Raw genomic sequence first — 22,302 nt, forward strand, 5'->3', positions numbered from 1 at the left:
GAATCTGAATTATTTAGATTTGAATTTGAATCGCTAAACTTGAATCTGAATTTTTTAGATTTGAATTTAAATCGCTAAACTTGGATAACTGTATTGAAAAATTGTATCCGAATTACATAAACTGAATTTGTGCTGTTCATTTTGAATAACTGGATTTAAAAACTGAATTTGAATTACCTAAATTGAATTAGTATTTTTAAGTTTGAATCACTGAAGTGAAAAACTGAATCTGTATTGTCAAATTTGAATGTGGAAAAAAATTCAATATTCTAAATACAAATTCAGTTCGCTTGACAAACATCCGGGTACTTGAGGAAGAGCAACCTATTAAGATGCACGGATATCCTCCGGCCAATCAGCGCCTTTCTTTTTCCACTGACGTCACTTTACCCGGAACAGCTGCTCTCGGGTTTCTTACTATTTATTTTTTTTACTAAGCCTAAACGTAACTATAACACTAAACATAGCCGTAATCTAAACACGAACTAACGTGAAGTAGAATTATTTTTATTTAATAATATATATTTCGCTGTTTTAACTAAGACGGCTGTTGGCGTTTTCGTCACCCCCAGAAACACGTGACCCCATTTGAACACCAAAGTTGTAGCGCAGCGCCACCAAATGGCGAATGTAGCGTAATTGCAGTACATCGTGTCTTCATGGTGGTCCGTCTAAACGACTGTCTGATGTTCACTTAATTTGACAGTCATGTACATTGCTGTAAAATTATAAGTGTTGACTTACCATCATGTACATTTTCGCCTAGAGTGCCAAATTATGTAGGGCCGGCCCTGCGCCTCTTCCGTGGCATTTAAATTCTATAGGGTGGCGTAAGAATGAACGTTGTTGGTGACACGCCACCAACGTCCATTCTTACGAGGCTTTATACCTTTGGTGAAAGCAAAGACGTGCCATGAAAATGTTTTTTTTTACAAAAGGGGAAAAGCCACCGGCGGACGATGACCATTTAATTTACGCATTGCAACCGTTGTGAACTGGCGCGCTATTAGAACTTTTCATAACGAGAGACACAAACTGTAATATTGCACAGCTGTTGCATGTTATTTTGGCTTCCAAGTGTCAGTTGTTAAAAAAAAAAAAAAAAAAAAAAAAAAAAAAAAAGGCCCCTGTCCGTGATCATCCTTGCAATCGATCGCCGAAGTGTGATTTTGGAGTGCGGGACGTTTTCAAGGGTTCCCCGTCAACACCGCTGCAGAGGTGCGCTGTCTGACTGTCTGTTTGTCATTATAAATAATAGCTTCTCTACCTTTGTGATAAAATGCCTCATCTTGCACCATAAAGCCAAGAGGAGAAAAGCGTGTCCAATCTCTTAGTTAACAATTCAAATTGAACTGAATTCCCCTCATTATGTCACTCTCTCAGCTAGCGAGCTATCTTGGACCAAAAGATGTAATATTTTAGCCTACACATGAGGTAAATTGCTTCCAAAAAAAAGCTTATTTAAAAAAAAAAATGTATTAAGACAATTGATTGTGGTCCATTCTTTTTCCACACCTAATTTATTATTCTTTCCTCCGTCCTTTCTGACCTTAACTTCACGTTCTTCGGTTTGTAGGAACAGGACTAACAAAACGGAATTGTGGCCAAATGATCCACATGTCCCACGCTCGCCCGAGCTCACAAGAGGTTGCACATAACAAAAAGTTTTAATGATGACAACTTTATGGAAATGGCCGCGTTACGTCACATGATACATACAGTGGTACAAAATGAAGCGAATACGCTGTTGGAAGCAAATTAATACAATAAAGTGAAAGAAATGCTCGAATTCAGGTTGTGTGCTTGTGATATTATTAGGCCAGCAGATTGCAATCATTCACTTTCATCTCCTTCTCACAGTGCCCGCAGTATCATGGCCAGGTCGTTAGAGGGCGCCGCCGCCAACGACGACGCCCGCTTCCTCACTTCGGCGGTGGTTCCGTCTTCCCCCACCGCCAACGCGCCCGAGTTCACCGCCGCCAGGCAGGCCGACTGGGCGGCCAAGCGTCTGGTGTGGGTGCCGTCAGACAAGCATGGCTTCGAGGTGAGTGAGCGGCTGTGAGAGAAACACATACCAACCAGCGTTGTTTGGTTTTCGATCAGCAAGTAAGGCCGCTCGATTAATCGATACAATCGATTGAGTTTTGAAAGTTTCTGAACAAACTGACATCCACTGCTTACACAACATGGGCAGCAAATAGAGTGTTTGTTAGTGTATCAGTTTTGTCAAGTGATTTTGCAGTGTCAGATAAATAAATGAATAAATAAATAAATAACAATCCACTGCCGAGTATGTTCAAAGGCTGTTGAAAACCAAAGGGTGTATCGCCACCAGCTTACTCAACATTTAAAATGGATTTATGGGAGCAGATTGGAATTACACACCTTCACCATCTTTTCTCAGATGATATGCTCCTGCTGGTAACACGATATAAAAGCACCCTCATAATTTTAACATGTTGTTAAATAACACAACTTTCACTTCCTTGTGTGTCTGGAATTCTCTCACTGTTAGCGTTAGCCTGCTGAGTCATCCAGTCAAGGCTGCGGTCCCGTCACCGTGGCAACACACCAATTACACGCACATATAGCACAACCAATCAAAATGACTGCTCAGTGGCGGTTTGTCCTGGTGTATTATCACCATCTAGTGGCATCTATGGGTAATCGTTGTAAACCTTTTTAACGGGATGTCAGTTTCTTAATGGAACTTTTGCGTACGGCACATCTGTCCTTTCAGAGCTCGACCTTGTTTTCAAAAAACATTCCAATCGAGCCTTTGTTTCTTTTTTTTTTTTCCCCCTTTGGACAGTCGGCCAGTATCAAGGAGGAGCGCGGCGACGAGGTGGTGGTGGAGCTGAGCGACAGCCAGAGGCTGCTGACGCTGCCCAGGGAGGACGTGCAGCGGATGAACCCGCCGCGCTTCAGCAAAGTGGAGGACATGGCCGACCTCACCTGCCTCAACGAAGCCTCCGTGCTGCACAACCTGAGGGAGAGATACTACTCGGACTTGATCTACGTGAGCGCACCCAAACACATTATGCACCAAACGCACTCTGTGGACAAAGGTTTTGGGACACGCCTCTTATTAATTAGCCAATAAGGGATGTGCTTGGCTCTTTGATATTCTCAAGTGTTCGAATGTTGCGCGAAACAGGTTTTAATTTTAACAGAGACAAGACAGTTTTGGGAATACGGAAATTGGGACGGATCCCTTTTGATACCACAAAAAACAAAAATAAGACAGGGCTTTCATTAGACAGGACATTGAACTGTCCAATAGGATCACCTACACTCACTTCAACAGTTCTTTGGCACCAATTTGCCACAAGATGGTGCCAAAGCACTGCTTTTCTATTAGACAGGGCATGAAAACACTGAATAGGTGGTTTTCAGCATACATTTTTTTGAAAAGTTGCAAAAATTATAAATCATAAAAAAAATAAACTGGGCGGCACGGTGGTAAAGTGGTTAACATGCCCGCCTCGCAGTTCTGAGGACTCCAGTTCGAGTCCAGGCTCCGGCCATTCCTGGGTGGAGTTTGCATGTTCTCCCCCGTGCCCGCGTGGGTCTTCTCCGGGTACTCCGGTCTCCTCCCACATTCCAAAGACATGCACGGCAGGCTAATTGGGCGTGTGGATGGTTGTTCATCTCTGTGTGCCCTGCGATTGGCTGGCGACCAGTCCAGGGTGTGCCCCGCCTACTGCCCAAAGCCAGATGAGATAGTAGGCTCCAGCACCCCCAGCGACCCTTGTGAGGAATTGTAATGTCTCTACGAATAATACCACTGAGTTGGTTTCCGCACAATCAACTTGTATTTGTTGATGTTATTGTTGGCAAGTATCTAGTCTACATGTACGCCGACCTGACTATTTTCTGTTCTTGCAGACATATTCCGGGCTCTTCTGCGTGGCGGTCAACCCCTACAAAAACCTTCCCATCTACACTGAGTCCATCGTGGAGTTGTATCAGAGCAAAAAGCGCCACCAGCTGCCGCCGCACATTTACGCCATATCGGAGGCGGCCTATCGGAGCATGCTGCAAGGTACTTAGCGCCTCTTTTGTGCTTCTCATTAGGCGTGCAGAGGGTAGAACGCATAGTGAGGGGAAGCTAACGTCACAGCCTGGATGAATCACTCAGCCTATCGTCGATCAATCATGAGGTGTGAAGTCGAGAGGAGGCGTGCAGTCTTCAGATAGCTGATTTTGAATTTGCAGTGGCACCTTGACAGCATCTGGCATGTGTCAAATTCTGTTTTGCTCATTGAAATGCCATCAAGCTTTTCCAGACCCACAAAAATGTCACATTGTTGGATGGATGGATGGATGTTTTTTTGCAAGTTATGACACTAAACACACAAAAAATAATACAATCATAGATAACCAAAAAAATCATCTCCATACATCAGCTCCCTTCATATTAGCAATGTACCACTGCACTTGTCAAGCAAGTACTTTCACACGTGCTGTACTGTACATTCAGAAGGACGCATTCTCTGTCAACTTCATCTTTTGACTTATGAGTAGGTGTGACGTCTGTTTTTAACACTGTTTTTTTTTGTTTTTTTTGTCTTTCCATAGGCCAAGAGGATCAGGCAATCCTGTGCACGTGAGTAGCCTATAGCTGCAATGTGTTTCAAGATGCAATCATCTGTAAATTTGGGATTTTGTGTTTCAGCGGCGAGTCGGGCGCAGGCAAAACCGAAAACACAAAGAAAGTCATTCAGTATCTGGCTCATGTCGCATCCTCTCAGAAGGGTGCGACTCCCAAGAGCAAAGATGCTTCAAAGGTACGATGCAATTTTGTGCACTGTTTTGACTTCTCATGGATACTTTCAATGCGAGAAAATAGTGCCGACTCATGCTCTGCTACGTGATAGTGCTTACGATACGACTGCGTTTCTTTGGGGGATTGGGTGGTGGCGTGTAGAATATTACTTTTTCCAATCATGTTAACTGATTGTTGTGCTATCTCTGCGTGTACAAATGTAATTGACTGTTGTTGACTAAATGGGGAAGTCAACCCAAAATAAATTTCTTGACTATAAAATGTTTTATGCTTCCCTAGTAGTCTAAATATGGTATTCTGGTTAATATTGCATAAGTGTAATAGGAGTTAAGCAGCAAAATCCAGCAGTTTTTGTCAATATAAGAAGGCGGCCATTTTGCCACTTGCTGTCGACTGAAAATGACATCACAGTTGTAACAACTAATCACAGCTCAGCTTCAGAACACAGGTGAGCTGTGATTGGCCGTTGCCGGCACAACTATGATGTCATTTTCACTCGACAGCAAGTGGCAAAATGGCCGCCTCCTGAGATGGATAAAAAAAAAAAAAAACATCCTTTTGCGTTGCTGCACTTGAAAGATGACTCGTCGCTACTTCTAAATCTTCAGATCCATTGTTACAACAAAAAATGATGACTATGAAATGAATTCACAGTCGCAGTGTGTGAGAAGTTAAACTGATTTGCGTATGTCTATCTATATCAAGGGCGAACTGGAGAGACAGCTGCTGCAAGCCAACCCCATACTGGAGGCCTTCGGTAACGCAAAAACCACCAAGAATGACAATTCCTCAAGATTTGTAAGATCTTTATTTTTTTTATTTTATTTTTACCATTCTGACCTTCATGAGTTTTTTGTTTTTTTTTTAAATTTAAGCATCTCTTTCCTTCAGGGTAAATTCATCCGCATCAATTTTGATAAGGCGGGTTGCATTGTAGGTGCCAACATTGAGACCTGTATCCTTCTCACGTAAAGAGAGCCTCGCCCACTGAATGTTTTTTTTTGTTTTGTTTTTTTTGGTGGTGTGTGGCTGGAACTACGACGGTGCATTAGGGCCACGTACAAATTTTTTATTTTTTTTAGATGGCGGGGTCAATATGACGAGAAAAAAAAGTGGCAAATTCGCCACTTTTTAATATGACGAGAAAAAAATAAAAATAAAATATATATATATATATATATATATATATATATATATATATTTGTACGTGGCCCTAATACGCCGTCGTACTGGAACAGATTCATGAAATTTCAATTAATTTCAGTAAGAAAAAGTGATTTGACATCATGCAAGAATACTGGGTGACAAGTTAAAGAATGTCATAAGTCAAGAATGTTTTTGCAGCTTTTTTTTTTTTTTTTTTGCAAAAGAGACGATTGTGGCTCTTCCTTTCCCTCTTACATGATGTCAGTGTGTGAACATCCTTGACTCGAAAACTCAAGACCTTCTGGAAAAGTCCCGGGCCACCCGTCAGGCCAAAGATGAGCGGACATTCCACATCTTTTACCAGATATTACATGGAGCTTCAGAGACAAACAAATGTGAGGATCAATCACCAAACTACTTCTATTGTATGTCAATTAAACACACAAAAAAAGCGAAGATTTCCAAGTCATACAGAAACCATCAGAGGTGGAAATCTGATTTGACGGGAAAAAAAATTATATATATATATATCTGTTAACCACACTGGAAGCAAGGCACCCAAGAGAAACCACGAAAAATGAAGAGAATACTCTCAATGTCATGGAACAAATCATTTAAATTTAGTTTGTAAACACTGATGATTAAACTCATCTGATCTCTTTTTTTTTTTTTTTTTTTGTCCCTAGCTGACTTGCTCTTAGGAACTGCCGACGAGTACCGCTTTCTCAGCGGAGGTTCCATAGCTGTTCCTGGTCAGAGTGACGCCGAGAACTTCACCCAGACCATGGACTCAATGGCCATCATGGGCTTCAACCCGGACAAGCTGAAGTGTTAGTTGAGCTTCAATGCAAGTCATTTATATGTATGCTCCGAATGATGAGCTTGCCTGAACGTTGGCTTCCTACTCTCAGCCATGCTGAAAGTGATCTCCGCCGTGCTTCAGTTCGGAAACATTACCTTCACAAAGGACATGAACCACGATCAGGCGTCCATGCCTGACAACACGGCGGCTCAGAAACTGTGCCACCTGCTGGGTATCAACGTGCTGGAGTTCACCCGAGCCATCCTGACGCCGAGGATCAAAGTGGGTCGGGAGTACGTGCAGAAGGCCCAAACAAAAGAACAGGTATTGACGATTCGCCAGGATGTCGCAACGTCCTTCCGGGTGGCAATAGCTGGACGTGGTGGATATTCATTCATGAGACAGCAATTGTGAAATTCTGACGATAGTCACTCACGTTCTGCCACCTCCCAAGTATCCTGCAACCTATTGTTTACAAACATTCCAAATTGGTCTACACTGATTTGATGCATAGACATTAATCCCATTTCGGGTGAATCCAGCCGTTAACGTTTTGTCTTGTCTTCCACCAGGCTGACTTTGCCGTTGAGGCCCTGGCCAAGGCAACGTACGAGCGCCTGTTCAGGTGGTTGGTGCACAGAGTCAACCGAGCTCTGGACCGCAGGCAGAGACAGGGCGCCGCCTACTTCATTGGCATCCTGGACATTGCCGGATTCGAGATCTTCCTGGTGGGGTTTTTATGCTAATTGGGTGCTAAATTCAGTTCAGGGGAAGAGAAAAAAACCAAAACAGGACTTCTAGTAGGCCTGCTCGATTATGAAGAAAATATTAATCAAGATTAATTTAAATCACGATACAAAATAAGAAAATGTTTAAACATAAAATTTTTTTAAAAACAAATAATTTCTTTGAACCACTATAATTATGCAACACAATTTTCCCATGTCTAATGATGTAAATCCAATGAATCACCCATAGACGAACAAAAATTAAAAAATTTAGAGAATATTTTCACATCAAATATGTAATTTTGAAAGATATTTTACTAACGAAGTGAATAAATGAACATTTTTTATTGTCTTCTCCTGCAGCTGAACTCCTTTGAGCAGCTGTGCATCAACTACACCAACGAGAAGCTGCAGCAGCTCTTCAACCACACCATGTTCATCCTGGAGCAGGAGGAGTACCAGCGAGAAGGCATCGAGTGGAACTTTATCGACTTTGGCCTCGACTTGCAGCCGTGCATTGATCTCATCGAAAGACCGGTAATGGTCACCTTGATGGAACAACTACTTTCAAATGCACAACTATTTGTATACGTACAAAGGAGTTCAAAAGTCTATTTTTGGCGGCTAGACCCACCCGCCTGGCGTTCTGGCCCTGCTGGACGAAGAGTGCTGGTTCCCTCGAGCTACAGACCAGTCGTTTGTGGAAAAGCTGACCAGCCAGCAAAGCGGCCATCCCAAATTCTTCAAATCCAAGCAACCGCGCGGCGAGGCCGACTTTTCTATCATCCACTATGCTGGCAAGGTGTCCCTCAACTTCAAAAGAAGGAACCGTCAGACGGTACGATACTGTGTCTTACTGTGTCTTTTTTTTTTTTTCTGGATTCCACACCACTCAGGTGAACTACAAGGCTAATGACTGGTTGGTAAAGAACATGGACCCCCTGAACGACAACGTGGCATCTCTCCTCCACCAGTCGTCTGACCATTTTGTCTCCGAGTTGTGGAAGGAGGGTGAGACTGATGCCCGAATGTCCTTTACATGCATTCAACTTGTGCACTTTTTACCTTTAGAGTATTTTTTGGTAGCTGTTCTCACTCCCTTCACTGTCAGGAAACGGTAGATTATGGCATAAAATCGAGTGTTTCAGTGTTTTTAGAGTGTTTCAGTTGAGCAAAAGAAAAAAAAAAATCATCTGATAACGTGCTTTGTGCAGAGCTTTGATAACAGTCTTGTAGCTCATCATTAATGCGAGAAATGTCTTACCGTTTCTCCACTGTCCGCTTCATGTCCAGTGGACCGCATCATAGGCCTGGATCAGGTGTCGTCATCAAGTGAGAGCAGCGGGCCGGTCACCTTCGGCGCATCGGGTCTGAAGACCAAGAAGGGAATGTTCAGGACCGTGGGCCAGTTGTATAAAGAGTCCCTCGCCAAGCTGATGGCCACACTGAGGAATACCAACCCCAACTTCCTGCGCTGCATCATCCCCAACCATGAGAAGAGGGTGAGACGTCACATAGAATGGATACAAAGCTCTTGCATATGATTTAATTTTGTCATTATGACCCATACACTATAAGTGGTGAAAAACTCTACCGTGGCCCAATCATAAGATTGAGTAGAATCCTTAAAAAGACTTTAAAAAAATCATCCTTAAAACCGTTTTTTCAAAGGTCTTCAAACATATTTGCATGAGTCCTCTGAACAAAACAGACAATCAAAATATTGAACTCATATCTTTTCTCCTGATCTTGTTTTTAGGCTGGCAAGCTGGCACCAGACTTAGTTTTGGACCAGCTAAGGTGCAACGGGGTCCTGGAGGGGATCCGTATCTGCCGGCAAGGCTTCCCTAACCGCATGCCGTTCCAGGAGTTCAAACAGAGGTGAGTGTTGTGTTGCTGCTTCCCACTCATATACGTGCTGCTCACGCCTGCTTGACCGCACGCTAACTGAAATGTATCCTGCAGATACAAGATTCTGACTCCTAATGCTATTCCTCGCACCTTCATGGATGGAAAACAGGCGTCCCAACTTATGGTAAGTCGTTTTTCAACAGTGGTGTCCGGGCCATTGTACATACTGATAGTGTGATACCTGTGTACCACCAATGTAATGATTCCAAATGCAGATTTGAATCTCCTAATTTTTACTCGTCAGATCAAAGCTTTGGAGCTGGATCCCAACATGTTCCGCCTTGGCCAAAGCAAAGTGTTCTTCAGAGCCGGCGTGCTGGCTCAGCTGGAGGAGGACCGAGACTTCAAACTCACAAAAAACCTCATACGCTTCCAAAGTGTAGCCAGAGGCTACCTTGCACGCAAGTACGGAAAGCTAGCAGTGTGTAAACCAGGGCTGTTACATTTGGTAGTTGTGGTTGCCCTCAGGGGGGTGGTTAAAATAAATTAATTTGTCGTGCAAACACAATTATTTGCATTTGTTAATGGCTTTGAGTCCATCTGAAGAACCCCTAAGAGGCTGTCAAAATGGCGCTGGGAGTTGTTTGTACCGCACTATTTATATATTTTTTTAAATGTCTGGTAGCCAGTAGGTGATGCTCTATGTGGGAAGAATAATAAATCACCCGTCATATCATATCACATAAAATGGAGGACTGGATCTTGGAATTTGTATTTGACAGATTAAAATCTGTCCCATATTTCCAACTGACTCTTGAACGGGACGGACCGGGTGGGACAATTTGACTCAAGGAACACTCTCGTGTCCGAAAGGTCTTGAAGCCACACAAATATTTGAACTTCCTGACAATCCTTACCAGTGACGTGGGAAGCAGAACATCCTTGACAGGAATTTGGCGAGTGGCCTTTGGAATGCTGCGAATGGCATGAATAATGGGACACGCGGCCTATTGAGGAACTGGAAATGTCGGTTCATTTGCATTGCCAGTCATCTGTAAGAATGTGCTAAGGCGCGTGTCACTGTTTGAACCGTACTCTGCTGTTATTTAATACAAATGCAAAATACAATTGACAACATTAAATGATGCAATACAGCCCAATATTCGATTGAAGTTTGTACTTGTACTAAACTAAACCATGTAGTCCCTATCACAGATTTGAACCAGTGGTGGGTGGGTCTGGAGCATATCCGTATTAATATCAGCAACCGACCAAAAGTCACACAGAAAAAGCACTTTTCACCTGACTAGCTCCCCAACATGTAGTTGATGTTTTGTTCTCCTCTCAGAGACTTCCAGAAGAAACAGGAGCAGCAGAGCGCTGTGAAGGTGGTGCAGAGGAACTCTCGTGCTTACGTCAAGCTCAAGAACTGGCCGTGGTGGCAGCTTTTCACAAAGGTGCCATATATGATCAATATTAATGCTTTTAAACTTTGTTCAAACAACTACTAGGAAAGGAGTTACTTTGTGAATATTGGAAATTTTGAATCTGATCGAAAGGCCATGATGGACCCCTGTTGTTCAGTCTGTATATGTTACCTTTGGGTTAAATGCTTCCGAACGCCGATGTTGACTATCATAGTTATGCAGATGACTCACAACCGTATTTATCAATGTCCCCAAATGACAGCAGTTCTATTTAACGTATTGTGTCATTCTCTAGAGCAAATTAATTCCTTCAGCTCAACGAAAACAAAACGGAGCTCATTGTTTTTGGCAATAAAGAAAAGAGGATTGCTGTTAAAAAAAAAACAGCTTGAGTCACTGTCACTGACCAAGTTGGAAATCTTGGGGTACTAATAGACTCAGACCTGACCTTCAGCAATCATATTAAATCAATCACTAAAACAATCTTTTACCAGCTGAAAAACATATCCAGACTGAAGGACTGCATGCTTCAAGCAGACCAAGAGAAGCTTATCCATGCCTTTATCTCCAGCAGACTCGATTACTGGAACGGTCTTCTGACTGGACTCTCTCAAAAGAACATGAGACAATTGCAGCTCATTCAGCTCGAGTTCTGACCAAAACAAAGAGAACATATCAGTCCAGTACTTAAGGATTTACACTGGCTCCAAGTCAGCTGTAGAATAGATTTTAAAATTCTGCTACTCGTCTATAAATCACTGAATGGTTTGGGTCCTGAATATATCCCAAGAAATGCTGATTGAGTACAAACCTGGCAGCAGGGCTCTGAGATCGACAGACTTGGGCCAACTAATGGAACCCAGAGTTCGAAGCAAACATGGTGAAGCTGCATTTAGCTATTATGCTGTACACAGATGGAATAGGCTGCCAACAGATGTGAAGTCAGCAGCCCAGATTAAAAACTTTGCTTTTTTCTCCTTTGATTAAGGACTTTTAAACAGCTTTAATTAATCAAGTTTTTTCTTTTTCCCCTTTTAATTATTATTTTTATTATTATTTTAAACTTCGCTAAATGTTTTCAAAGTTTGCTGAATAATGTTTTAATATTGACCATGTGTTTTTTTTAAGTAAATTTTGTAACCTTTTATTTTCTCTTCTTCCTGTTAACTACTGTTTGTTGATGATTATGTGTTGTCTTTCCTTGTGTAAAGCACATTGAAAGTTGCCTTGTGTATGAAATGTGCAATACAAATAAACTTGCCTTGCCTTGCTAGTCTACTGAAACTACTCACCTTGCAAAGTTTTGATTGACACAGTCACAATTTTTCCGTGCTGTAGCTAATAGTCTAGTTGTTTGTGTTATATTTGAATTGTCAACGTTAAAAGTTAAAAGTTTTCCTTACTTTTGCTGCGTGCTTGCCAGGTGAGACCGCTGCTGCAGGTGACCCGGAAGGATGAGGAAATCCAGATGAGAGAATCGGAGCTGCTCAAGGCCAAAGAAAAACTTGCCCGAATGGAGCAGGACTTCACCGACCTGGACAAGAAACACATTCTGGTGAGCCAACGTCAACTTGTTAGCTATTTTTGAACACAGCTTTCTCCCGAATGTCACTCACTTGCTACTCCCCCACCTCATCATCTTGTTAGCTGATGGAGGAAAAAGTGGTGCTAGCCGACCAGCTGCAGGCCAAGGCGGAACTGTTTGCGGAGGCCGAGGAGACGGGGTCTAGGCTGGCCAATCGCAAGCAGGAGCTGGAGGACGTGCTCACCGAGCTGGAGAGCCGCTTGGAGGAGGAGGAGGAGAGGGGCGAGCAGATGACCAATGAAAAGAAGAAAATGCAGCAGAACATTCAGGTGTGGAATCATCATATGGTCTCCATTCATTGCGGATTTTCACCTATTGTTGGTGGGTTTGGAACAATAAAACGGAGGTTCCTTCCAACTTTCTCCCTGTAGGACCTGGAGGAGCAGCTCAAAGAGGAGGAAAGTGCCAGACAGCGCCTCTTGCTGGAGAAGGTCTCCCTGGAGACCAAAGTCAAAAGTCTGGAGAATGACCTTCTGAGTGTATCGGAGCAGAGAGATCGCCTCACCAAGGTTGGTGTCGTACGGAAAACTGTCTTGTCTGTTGGAATAGGTTTTTTTTTTTTTTTTTGCCCGTGCTGTCAATCATGTGCTGTTGAGCAGGAGAAGAAGCAGCTGGAGGAGCGCCTGAACGAGTTGACCGAACACCTCACAGAGGAGGAGGAGAAGAGCAAAAGTCTGAACAAACTCAAGAACAAACAAGAGGCCATCATTGCCAACCTAGAAGGTCAAAATGGAATAAATGTTATTAGATCGTTTGTAATTTTGGTGTGTCCACTACAAGATCTGATTTTATTTTATTTTAAAATTCAGTTTGCGTGTTTTTCCACCACCAACAATATCCGGGGTAATTAAATTCGCCAGGGGTCATCCAAGTACTATCTCAGCAGCAGGGTCTTTTTGAGCCAGGCAGGAACTTTGAGGGGGCGGGCTGCAATGACCAAGGCTGATTGGTTGGGCAAATTTGGGGGTGTTTTTACAACAGCTGGGCTCATCACACTCATAGGTCATCATAACCATTTGAATTAATTAACGAGAACTCAAAAAGATGCTGTGGAAACACAATTATAAATTCCCTGCTGAACATTAGGCGCTTTCACACCGCAGGAACGTATGATGGAACTTCCAAATGTTCCGGGGGAGTTTGTCCAAAGTTTGCGTTCACACACAAAACCAGGTCCGGGTCTGGGGGGGTCGGAACGGTACTTTTTACAACCAAGAACTCCCTTTAGCCGGAACTCAAAGATCTTGGGATTGTTGGTGGAAAAGCAGCTATACACAATTTTGAAGTGTTAAATTTAACTCTATAGGTTTTGAATTGACACTGCCAATAGTCATTGCTTATTACGGTGCACGTGTGTGTTCGGTTCAGATCGTCTCAAGCGTGAGGAGCAGGGTCGCTTGGAGCAGGAAAAGTTGAAGCGCAAGATAGAGACGGAGGCAATGGAAGCGCAAGAGCAGCTATCCGATATGGGCCTCATCTCTGGCGAGCTGAAGGGCACCCTGACCCAGAAGGAAAAAGAAATAACAGCCATGCAGATCCGGTGCGGAACATCGAAACGTGGCAATGAGCACTGAAACAGAACGTCAAAAGGAGATTCTCAGTCAATTAATAAGCTCTCTGTGGAAAAAAAGGTTGGAGGAGGAAGGCGTGCGGCGCTCAGAAGCGCAGAGGTCACTGAGGGAGGCCATGTCGCAGGTGTCCGAGCTGAAGGAGGAAGTGGAGAACGAGCGAGGGATGAGAGAGCGGGCGGAGAATCAGAGGCAAGACCTCAGCGAGAAGCTGGAGGCTTTGAGGACTGAGCTGGATGACACCCTCGACACCACCGCCGCCCAGCAGGAGTTCAGGTAGGACGGATGATGTGAAGTGTTAAAATGTTATACTTGCTCCTTGAATGGATGGTGTTCATGTCGTGTGGCTTTCTGAACTTTTTGGAAGCGCTCTAAGGATGTTAAGACGCGTGAAGACAGAATTGCAATGGGTGTGAGGAAGCAATTGAATGAATGGCCCTTACTAGCTCAGAGGACCTAATGTTAAAAATATTTTTTGGGATGGATAATACAGGTTAGTGTTTCAACATATTTAATGAAACGCATAGTCTAATCGAACAGGTTTCTTAAACAGGGGAGCATATTTTTAGATAAGCTTTCATCTCACCTCTGCGCAGGTCCCGTCGGGAGGCGGAATTAAACGACCTCCAGCGTTGCGTGGAAGATGTGACGCGCCGCCATGAGGCTCAACTGTCCGAGCTCCGAGTCAAGCACAGCGCCGCCATAGACAATCTTCAGGAGCAGCTGGACAACGGCAAGAGGGTGAGAAAACGAAAACAACGCCTCACATGTATGCACGTGAACCCTCGTCCATCACGGAGAATACGTTCAAGATTACAAAAAAATACAAAATTTACATTATTTACACGACAGACACTGTAGGAACAAAGACTATTTCTAGAATCGACCACTTCAAATTCAGTCTTGCCTGTATACAAACTGTAAAACGCTTGCTTAAAAAAATCTGCAAAAGAGTGGTTGCGCCAAAGATGAACCCAGCGGGTTTCACGCCGCGCACAGCGTCACACGTCTCATTGACCTCCGCACTCTCGTTCAGGCGCGTCAGTCGTTGGAGAACGACAAGATACTGCTGGACGAAGAGAAGCAGAGTTTGATTATGGAGCTGAAGGGCCTCCAGGCGAGCCGCACGGAGAGCGACCGAGGACGCAAGCGGGCTGAAAGTCAGCTGCAGGAGCTCAACATGCGCCTCTCTCAGGCCGACCAAGAGAAGGTGGAAAGAGAGGAGAAAGTGCACAAGCTGCAGGTGGGGAAAAGTTGACGCTTTGATTCAAGTCATTTGACCAACGATTGCATCAAATCTTTTCACTCCTGTCTTCTTCCAGAATGAAATTGACTCTCTGTCCAGCAATTTGTCGTCCTTTGACAGCAAATCCCTCCGTCTGTCTAAAGAAGTCAGCAGTCTGGAGAGCCAGCTTCATGATACACAGGTAACACAGGCACACATTTTTTTTTTAATAAACAAAATTCCTCCCCGCCAATCTTTGGCTTTCCACCCTCCAGGAATTTTTGCAGGAGGAGACGCACCAGAAGTTGGCTCTGGCTGCTAGAACACGAGCGCTGGAGGAGGAGAGGAACGGCCTAATGGAGAGACTGGAGGAAGAAGAGGAAAAATCCAGGGAGCTGACCCGGCAGATTCAGACTCAAACTCAGCAGGTTGGCCACACCCACTCGAGCGTGCACATGTTAGCGCTGATCCAAATTGAGCTAAAACATCCAACCAGGCTCTTGAAGCACTTTTCTTTTCTTTTTTTTTTTAAGCACTTTTCTGAAGTCAACATGTTTGACCCGCTCTTTCCTATGTTATTTATCACACACTCACACTTCCTTCCGCTGCAACTCGACAGCTGACCGAGATGCACAAGCAGTCGGAGGAGGTGAACACGGCGGCGGAGAGTAGCGAGGAGTCCTGCAGGAAGCTGCAGAGAGAGCTGGACGGCGCCATCCAGAGGGAGAAGCAGCGAGAGGAGGAGAAGGATCGTGTGGAGAGGCAGCGGGAGCGTCTCAGGAAGGAGAATGAGGACATGACTCTGGCCCTGCAGCGGGAGAAGCAGAAGTGCACAGCTCTCGAGAAGAAGCAGAAGAAGTTCGACCAGGTTCGGAGCAGACCCTCAAAATTCCCCACACGAACCATTTTCTGAACCATCACGCTTCTCCTGCAGTGTCTGGCCGAGGAGAAGGCGGTGAGCACTCGTCTGGCTGAGGAGAAGGACCTAGCAGAAGCTGACAGTCGAGACAAGGAGACGCGTTATCTTGCCTTGTCCAGAGAGCTACTGGTACGTCATTTAATATCAGATTGAAGACCCTTGGCTGGGCTACATTGTGATGACTCATGACCAAGGTTATTTTAGTTCAAGAAAGCTAATGAAAAAAACAAAATTCAAAAAACAATTTTGTTAACGAAATAAAATAAAAACGAAAACTATGAACTACATTTTATGTTTACAAAACTAATTAAAACTATAATTATAATGAAATTGTCAGTTTTAGTCTTTGGAAATTAATTTAATACTTGAGTGTTTGGGGATGATTTTTTTTTAAATGTGATTTTAAGTAGAATTTTATATTAACCGGAATTAGTACGTTTGAAAGTGTGTCACACGTAAGTGTCATGTAGCAGCAGCCAATAGTAAAGCACCTTCAGATGATGTCACTCCTGACTCAGTCGAAATGCAATGCTAAGGAGGTAATTCATTTTACCTTGGTGTTTCATTAAATATTGCGCACAAGTAATACACTTTTTTTTTTTTTATAAAAAAAAAAACCATACTGAAACAAAAACTAAACTAAAATTCTGCATTTTTAAAACAAGTAAAACTAATACAAACTAACAGAACCATCTTAAAAACTAATTAAAACATAACTTTAAAAAACAAAACTCAAAATGAAATAAAAAGTAACTTAAATTAAAATTCCAAAAATCACTGATGACCATAAAAATCTTTTGTGTAGGAAACCCAAGACCAGCGGGACGAGCTGGAGAGATCCAACAAGCAGCTTCGCATGGAAATGGAACAGCTCGTCAACCAGCAGGACGATGTGGGAAAGAACGTGAGACTTGTCGAATTTCTTTCTTACCTTTCTGTCTGATCTCCATCTCAGGTGATTCACCGCTTGTCCTGTGTTCAGGTGCACGAGCTAGAGAGGGCCCGCAGGGCTCTGGAGGCAGAAAATGAGACCCTCCGTATTGAGAAGCAGGATCTGGAGGAGGAGCTGACGGAGGCGGAGAACTCCAAGCTGAGGCTGGAGGTCACCCTGCAGGCGGCCAGGACTCAGTCGGAGAGGGAGATCAGCAACAACGAGGAGAAAGGCGAGGAGAAGAGGAGGGCCCTCTGCAAGCAGGTAGAGATGAGATGAGGCAGAACGTTCAAAACTTTTTTTTTTTTTTTTAACTCCTTCACTCCCAGCCCCAGCCATTTTCACTGTAGTGTTTTCCTGGATTTTGACTGATTTTGCAAGGCCCACAGAATATTGTGTTTTATTGCTATAATAACATGGAACCTACCAAAAGCAAGATGAGAGTCTCTTCTTTTATCAGGATAAAAATACCTATTCCTGTTTCCGCTGTGCTGTAGTTATCATTAGAATATGGCTAGGTTTCATCATTATTCACAAATCTGCTTAGAACTGTGGGGAAAATCAGCTTGTTTAAAATGGCATGGTTGATCTCTATACTCTGCTGCCGCCTGCAGGCCGTTTTTGTAATCACTACCACCGCTTCAACCGTTCTCTGCAGTAGATACCAATTGCATCAAAGCCTTCTCTATTCTCTGGCATAAAAAACAAACAAAAAAAACCCACAAAAAAAACAGCAACATAAAAACGTCTAAATACGTCTTTGGGACTCTTAAAACATTTAAAATAGAACATATTTACACGTTTTGGGAGCTAATGAGTTAATTGGGGCTGATTGTGCTCCTCCCTTGTGTTGTTGACAGGTGCAGGAGCTGGAGCGGCAACTGGAGGAGGAACGCAGTCAGCGCTCCCAGGCCGTGCTAACCAAGAAACAGCTGGAAGCCGAGCTGCTGGACTGCAAGGCTCAGGTGGAAACGTCCAGCCGCAGCAAGGAGGAGGCCGTCAAGAATCTGCGGAAGCTGCAGGTACGGATCACACAACCAAACCTTCATCACCAATAATATGCTTGGTAATAAAACAAATCCGCACGTTTGTCTCAGAATCAACACAAGGAGACGCTCCGAGAGCTGGATGAGGCCAGGATTATGCGAGACGAAGCCATCTCGCAGTCCAAAGACAACGATAAGAAAATCCAATCGCTGACTGTGCAGCTGCAGGGCGAGAGAGAGGCAGCGCAGCAGCAGAACCAGCGCCACAACAAGGAAATGAATGAGATGGAGCAAAACCTCAGGGAAAAGCACCAGCTCATCATCGCCGCCCTGGAGGCCAAGATGAAATCGTTGGAGGAGCAGGTGGAGCAAGAGAGACAGTGAGAGACCGAAACACGTTTTATTTTTTTACGCATTTTTTTTTAAACGTCGTAATAAATAAAAAATATTGGAAAAAAATATCATTTGAATGTATATATTTATAGTACAAATAAAATTAAAAACGTACTGTAATGGTGAATGCCAATCATGAGAATATTATTTCCAAGAAATGAATAAGAAATACTAAAATATAATTGTTTTTGTCTTGCAGGGAGCATGCCATTGCCAACAATATGGTGAGGAAGACAGAGAAGAAACTGAAGGACGTTATGTTGCAGGCTGACGAAGAGAGGAAGCAGGGTGACCAGTACAGAGACCAGGTATGCAAAATTCATACGTTTCATGAAAGAGAAATCACAGAATTCCAGTAAACCTCCGTTTATTCTATGCAATAAAAGGAAATGTTCCTTTAGTTTTGCTAGTTAGTTTGATGCCCTGGACTCGAATTGCTCAACTTGTCATTGCGAATCATCCAGTTAGGACGCTGAGCCCCATCACACAGATGGAACGCAGGGACAGCCGATACAATGAAAACAGCAGAGGCCCCAGAATTGAACCCTGTGGAACACCAAGTGAATTCATATTTCACTTTTTTTTCCTTTTTTTTGGGGTGGGGGGGGGGGGGGGGGGTGGGGGGCTGGGCATAGTATGATGAGATTACATCCATCCATCCATTTTCTTAACCGCTTTTCCTCACAAAGGTCGCGGGGGGTGCTGGAGCCCATCCCAGCTGGCTTCGTGCAATAGGCGGGGTACACCCTGAACTGGTTGCCAGCCAATTTTAGGGCACACAGAGACGAACAAGTGCTCACACTCACAAGCACACCATGTCTTTGGAATGTGGGAGGAGACCGGAGTACCCGGAGAAGATCCACGCGGGCACGGGGAGAACATGCAAACTCCACCCAGGAAGGCCGGAGCCTGGACTCGATCTTGTGTCCTCGGTACTGGGAGGCGGACCTGCTAACCACTCAACCACAGTGCCTCCCACACGACGTACCATCACAACTGTCAGAAGTCAAACACTGAGAGCACCAAATTTCCTGCAGCACTGATAGGCTGTGCAATGTCACGTGATCACCTGCAGCCAATGACGGCCAAGCGGGGGGTATCATCGCTAATCATTTGAGTCGGGTGTGCGTTTTTTTTTTTTTTTTTCCCCTTGATTTTACAAACGGGTCAGTTTGACCCGCAACATAACAGGAGGGTTAAAAAAATGACAAAACGGGAGTTAGCCCAGTGTCTTCAACTGTGGTGTGTCTGCTGCAGCTGAACAAGTCCCTGGTGCGCCAGAGGCAGCTGAAGCGTCAGTTGGAAGAAGCGGAGGAGGAGAACTCGCGTTCCAACGCGCAGAAGAGGAAGCTGCAGCGAGAACTGGAGGAGCTTATGGAAAACGGCCAAATGCGCGAGATCACCGCCCTGCGCAACCAGCCCAGGTACGCGCGCACGATCCTGGTTCCACGCGACATGTATGTGTGTGTGCGCGTTTATTAACAACACCATTTCAGTTCAGTTCACCGTTGGCCTGAATTTTGTTTGGCTTTGCTCTTTTTTTTTTCGTTGCATGCATTTGTGTTCATCTAACACTGTCCCATCTGTCCACGTCACATCAACAACCCTCAGCGTCCCTGAACGCAGAACAGAGCAGTAGGTCATCGTATTTTTTTGTTCTTTGTCCTTTTGAAGTTTTCGCTGTCCATGTCTGTAAATGTGTTGTTGGAGATTAACCCAACACACATTTATTGTTTCCCACTTGGCATATACTGATTTTTTATTTTATTTTTTTTATTAATCTGTGTGTTTTCCTTCTAATACAGTTATGGGAAAATCCCAAAAAAATGACCAGTGGGAAATATATTATTATTCGAACCAAATGCTATTAATTTTCTATTGAGTTTTTGCCAAATGATGCTTCCTGTGTATGAAGTCTAATATCATAGTAAGATTACTGTGTTGGCGCGCAGACGTGCTCCGCTGACGTTGCGCGGACCGCGAGCTCTGGTGGACGACTACTCGTTGGAAAATTTGGATTCCGAGGAGCCGCCTGCCTCCCCCACACCCTCTCTGGGACTGCCCCGAACCCCCACCCCTTCCTCGGAGCACAACCTGGACCACAACCTGTAGGGGGGTGCGCTACAGCGTCAACAACTTACACCAATGATGTACCACACTTTCACATGCATCCAATACTCAGTTATTATTTAGTCAAGGAGTTGCTCAAGGATGTTTGCTTTTTTTCCCCCCACTCAACAAATACAAACAAAAGAGATTTTACTGCATTTTTTAATATATTACAAGTAATCATTAGTGCAGTTTAAATTTTTAAAGGGTGGGCAACCTTTTCTTATCAGGGGCCATTTTGAAATTATGAAAGATAAAAATGTATACTGTATTCCATCATATACTGGACATTCTTCTAATAAAGGCTCCCTCAAACTATATGCCTCGCTTGTTTTTTTACCTGGGGGGGGGGGGCTGTTATTAAACACAGACGGAATGACGTTAACACTGCACACTCATTAGACGCTGTTGCTAACCAAAAGAACAGCACTTACAGCTGTGGTTGAGTGAAACAAAACCCCTGTTATCTCTTTGCAGGAACAGAAATGTACTCATACATTGACATCTGAGGACATATCTTAGTTTAGACTCTAAAAGCACTCTACTGTGAACATAAGAGTAAAGTCCCACCTCACGTGGATGAGTTCAATCTGTTTTGGTTAGTGACCGAAACAGGATTATTTATTTTTTTGTGTTACATAAGCAGAGGTGGATAGAGTAGCCAAAAATTTTACTCAAGTAAGAGTAGCGCTACTTCAAAATAACATTACTCAAGTAAAAGTAAAAAGTAGTCATTAAAAAAATTTACTCAAGTAGAAGTAAAAAAAGGTATTCGCTAAAAAGAATACTCAAGTACTAAGTAACTGCTTGAACAATGTCTGATTTTATTATTTTTTTTAAACAATGTAAATCAGACACAAAAACATTTTGTTGTGAACCCTCTGTTGACACAAAAAAATATCAGGCTATGAGTTTACATGCGAGTAAGCCATTGAAATCACACATTCAGTTCAATTTGCAAAGTTACATTAAGTTAGCTATATTAGAGTAGGATTTCTGATGATTAATGGCTAAAATCTGAGTGTACACCTGAAAATATTGTGGTCATGTTGTGGTATTCTGTAAATACCCATCAGCAGAGCAATTAGAAACTTATACGTTTTAGCCTAAATCTTTTTTTGTTTACATACGCTGCATTGAATAAGAATGGCTTAACGTTGATATGTTTTCTTACCAGGTTTTGGCATTACATGGAGTCAAGTGTTTAGCTGTTCCCAAAACGTCTTTACAGTTAATAATTTGTGACACTCAGTGGCTACCGCCAATTCATGCCTCAGTGTAACGTGTCGTTATCTGTTTCGTTTATGGCAACAGTTGGTGTTTGCGAAAGACTATGTGAAAAGGTCCTTTTCAACACTTAAAACAAATACCTGCCCAAATACAGCAAAAAGGGAATTTAGGTCAAACTTACCGCGATATGTTAACTCAGGTTCGAGGTGGAATTTTTATATGCCAAAATGTCCGTTTGTATCGGCAGACACATAAGCTTATTATATGAGGCCATGGGTGTTCGGCTTCGTCCTCTCCCGCTGCTTTTTCCAAATGCCGCCTGTGGTCATGTGACTGCATTGTTACGTCTGATTGGTAGAATGTTAAGGGAAGGAGTCGTCATGTGCTTATTGTTGCTACGTCTGATTGGTGAAACGCAGTCATGTGGCAGTACCGCTGTTGGCTCTCTAATAAAGATAATGAAAAAAGGAGAAAAAGTAACGACTTTAGTGTGGCCACATATAGCGGAGTAAGAGTAGCGATCCTTCTTCACACATCTACTCAAGTAAAAGTAAAAAGTATTGTGTGGTAAAACTACTCTTAGAAGTACATTTAAAAAAAAAAAAAAGTTACT

The 22,302-nt window shown here is 43.4% G+C and overlaps 1 protein-coding gene and 1 long non-coding RNA gene across 3 annotated transcripts in view; one reads left to right on the top strand and one right to left on the bottom strand.

Moving 5' to 3' along the window:
- The window catches only part of LOC144021882 (uncharacterized), a 53,261-nt gene extending 31,243 nt beyond the window's left edge, over positions 1–22,018 (bottom strand). The window contains exons 1-7 of the long non-coding RNA XR_013284208.1: positions 21,871–22,018; positions 16,972–17,225; positions 14,483–14,619; positions 12,641–12,765; positions 12,360–12,527; positions 12,147–12,277; positions 8,730–8,835 (exon numbers count right to left, since the gene is read on the bottom strand). This is a non-coding gene — a long non-coding RNA (uncharacterized LOC144021882). The remainder of the gene's footprint in view (positions 1–8,729; positions 8,836–12,146; positions 12,278–12,359; positions 12,528–12,640; positions 12,766–14,482; positions 14,620–16,971; positions 17,226–21,870) is intronic.
- LOC144021880 (uncharacterized) lies at positions 933–20,777 on the top strand. 2 transcript variants are annotated; one of them, XM_077526108.1, is made up of 40 exons: positions 933–1,218; positions 1,861–2,044; positions 2,813–3,019; positions 3,889–4,045; positions 4,582–4,609; positions 4,679–4,790; positions 5,495–5,587; positions 5,681–5,744; positions 6,232–6,330; positions 6,622–6,765; positions 6,847–7,061; positions 7,310–7,465; positions 7,829–8,002; positions 8,094–8,267; positions 8,362–8,476; positions 8,759–8,967; positions 9,225–9,346; positions 9,431–9,500; positions 9,621–9,781; positions 10,665–10,773; positions 12,167–12,298; positions 12,391–12,597; positions 12,700–12,837; positions 12,928–13,051; positions 13,697–13,868; positions 13,960–14,172; positions 14,493–14,637; positions 14,933–15,139; positions 15,219–15,323; positions 15,397–15,549; positions 15,741–15,989; positions 16,056–16,169; positions 16,846–16,944; positions 17,023–17,235; positions 17,832–17,993; positions 18,069–18,337; positions 18,550–18,658; positions 19,608–19,774; positions 19,962–19,985; positions 20,303–20,777. In XM_077526108.1, exons 2-40 carry the CDS (start codon positions 1,874–1,876, stop codon positions 20,460–20,462), a joined length of 5,742 nt encoding a protein of 1,913 aa, XP_077382234.1. In that variant the 5' UTR covers positions 933–1,218; positions 1,861–1,873; the 3' UTR covers positions 20,463–20,777. The 2 variants fall into 2 exon arrangements, with proteins under 2 accessions (XP_077382234.1, XP_077382235.1); XM_077526109.1 differs by lacking the exon at positions 19,962–19,985.
- Positions 22,019–22,302: the final 284 nt, after the last annotated feature.

The sequence above is a fragment of the Festucalex cinctus genome, chromosome 7 (genome assembly GCF_051991245.1).
Source record: "Festucalex cinctus isolate MCC-2025b chromosome 7, RoL_Fcin_1.0, whole genome shotgun sequence".
NCBI lineage: Eukaryota > Metazoa > Chordata > Actinopteri > Syngnathiformes > Syngnathidae > Festucalex > Festucalex cinctus.

Bases quoted from the DNA above. Each gene is read 5' to 3' on its own strand.
- LOC144021880 (XM_077526108.1), top strand. From the start codon at position 1,874: ATGGCCAGGTCGTTAGAGGGCGCCGCCGCCAACGACGACGCCCGCTTC. The intron at 16,170-16,845 runs GTACGTCATTTA...TCTTTTGTGTAG, and splicing joins CCTTGTCCAGAGAGCTACTG to GAAACCCAAGACCAGCGGGA. The intron at 19,986-20,302 runs GTAGGTCATCGT...GTTGGCGCGCAG, and splicing joins CCTGAACGCAGAACAGAGCA to ACGTGCTCCGCTGACGTTGC.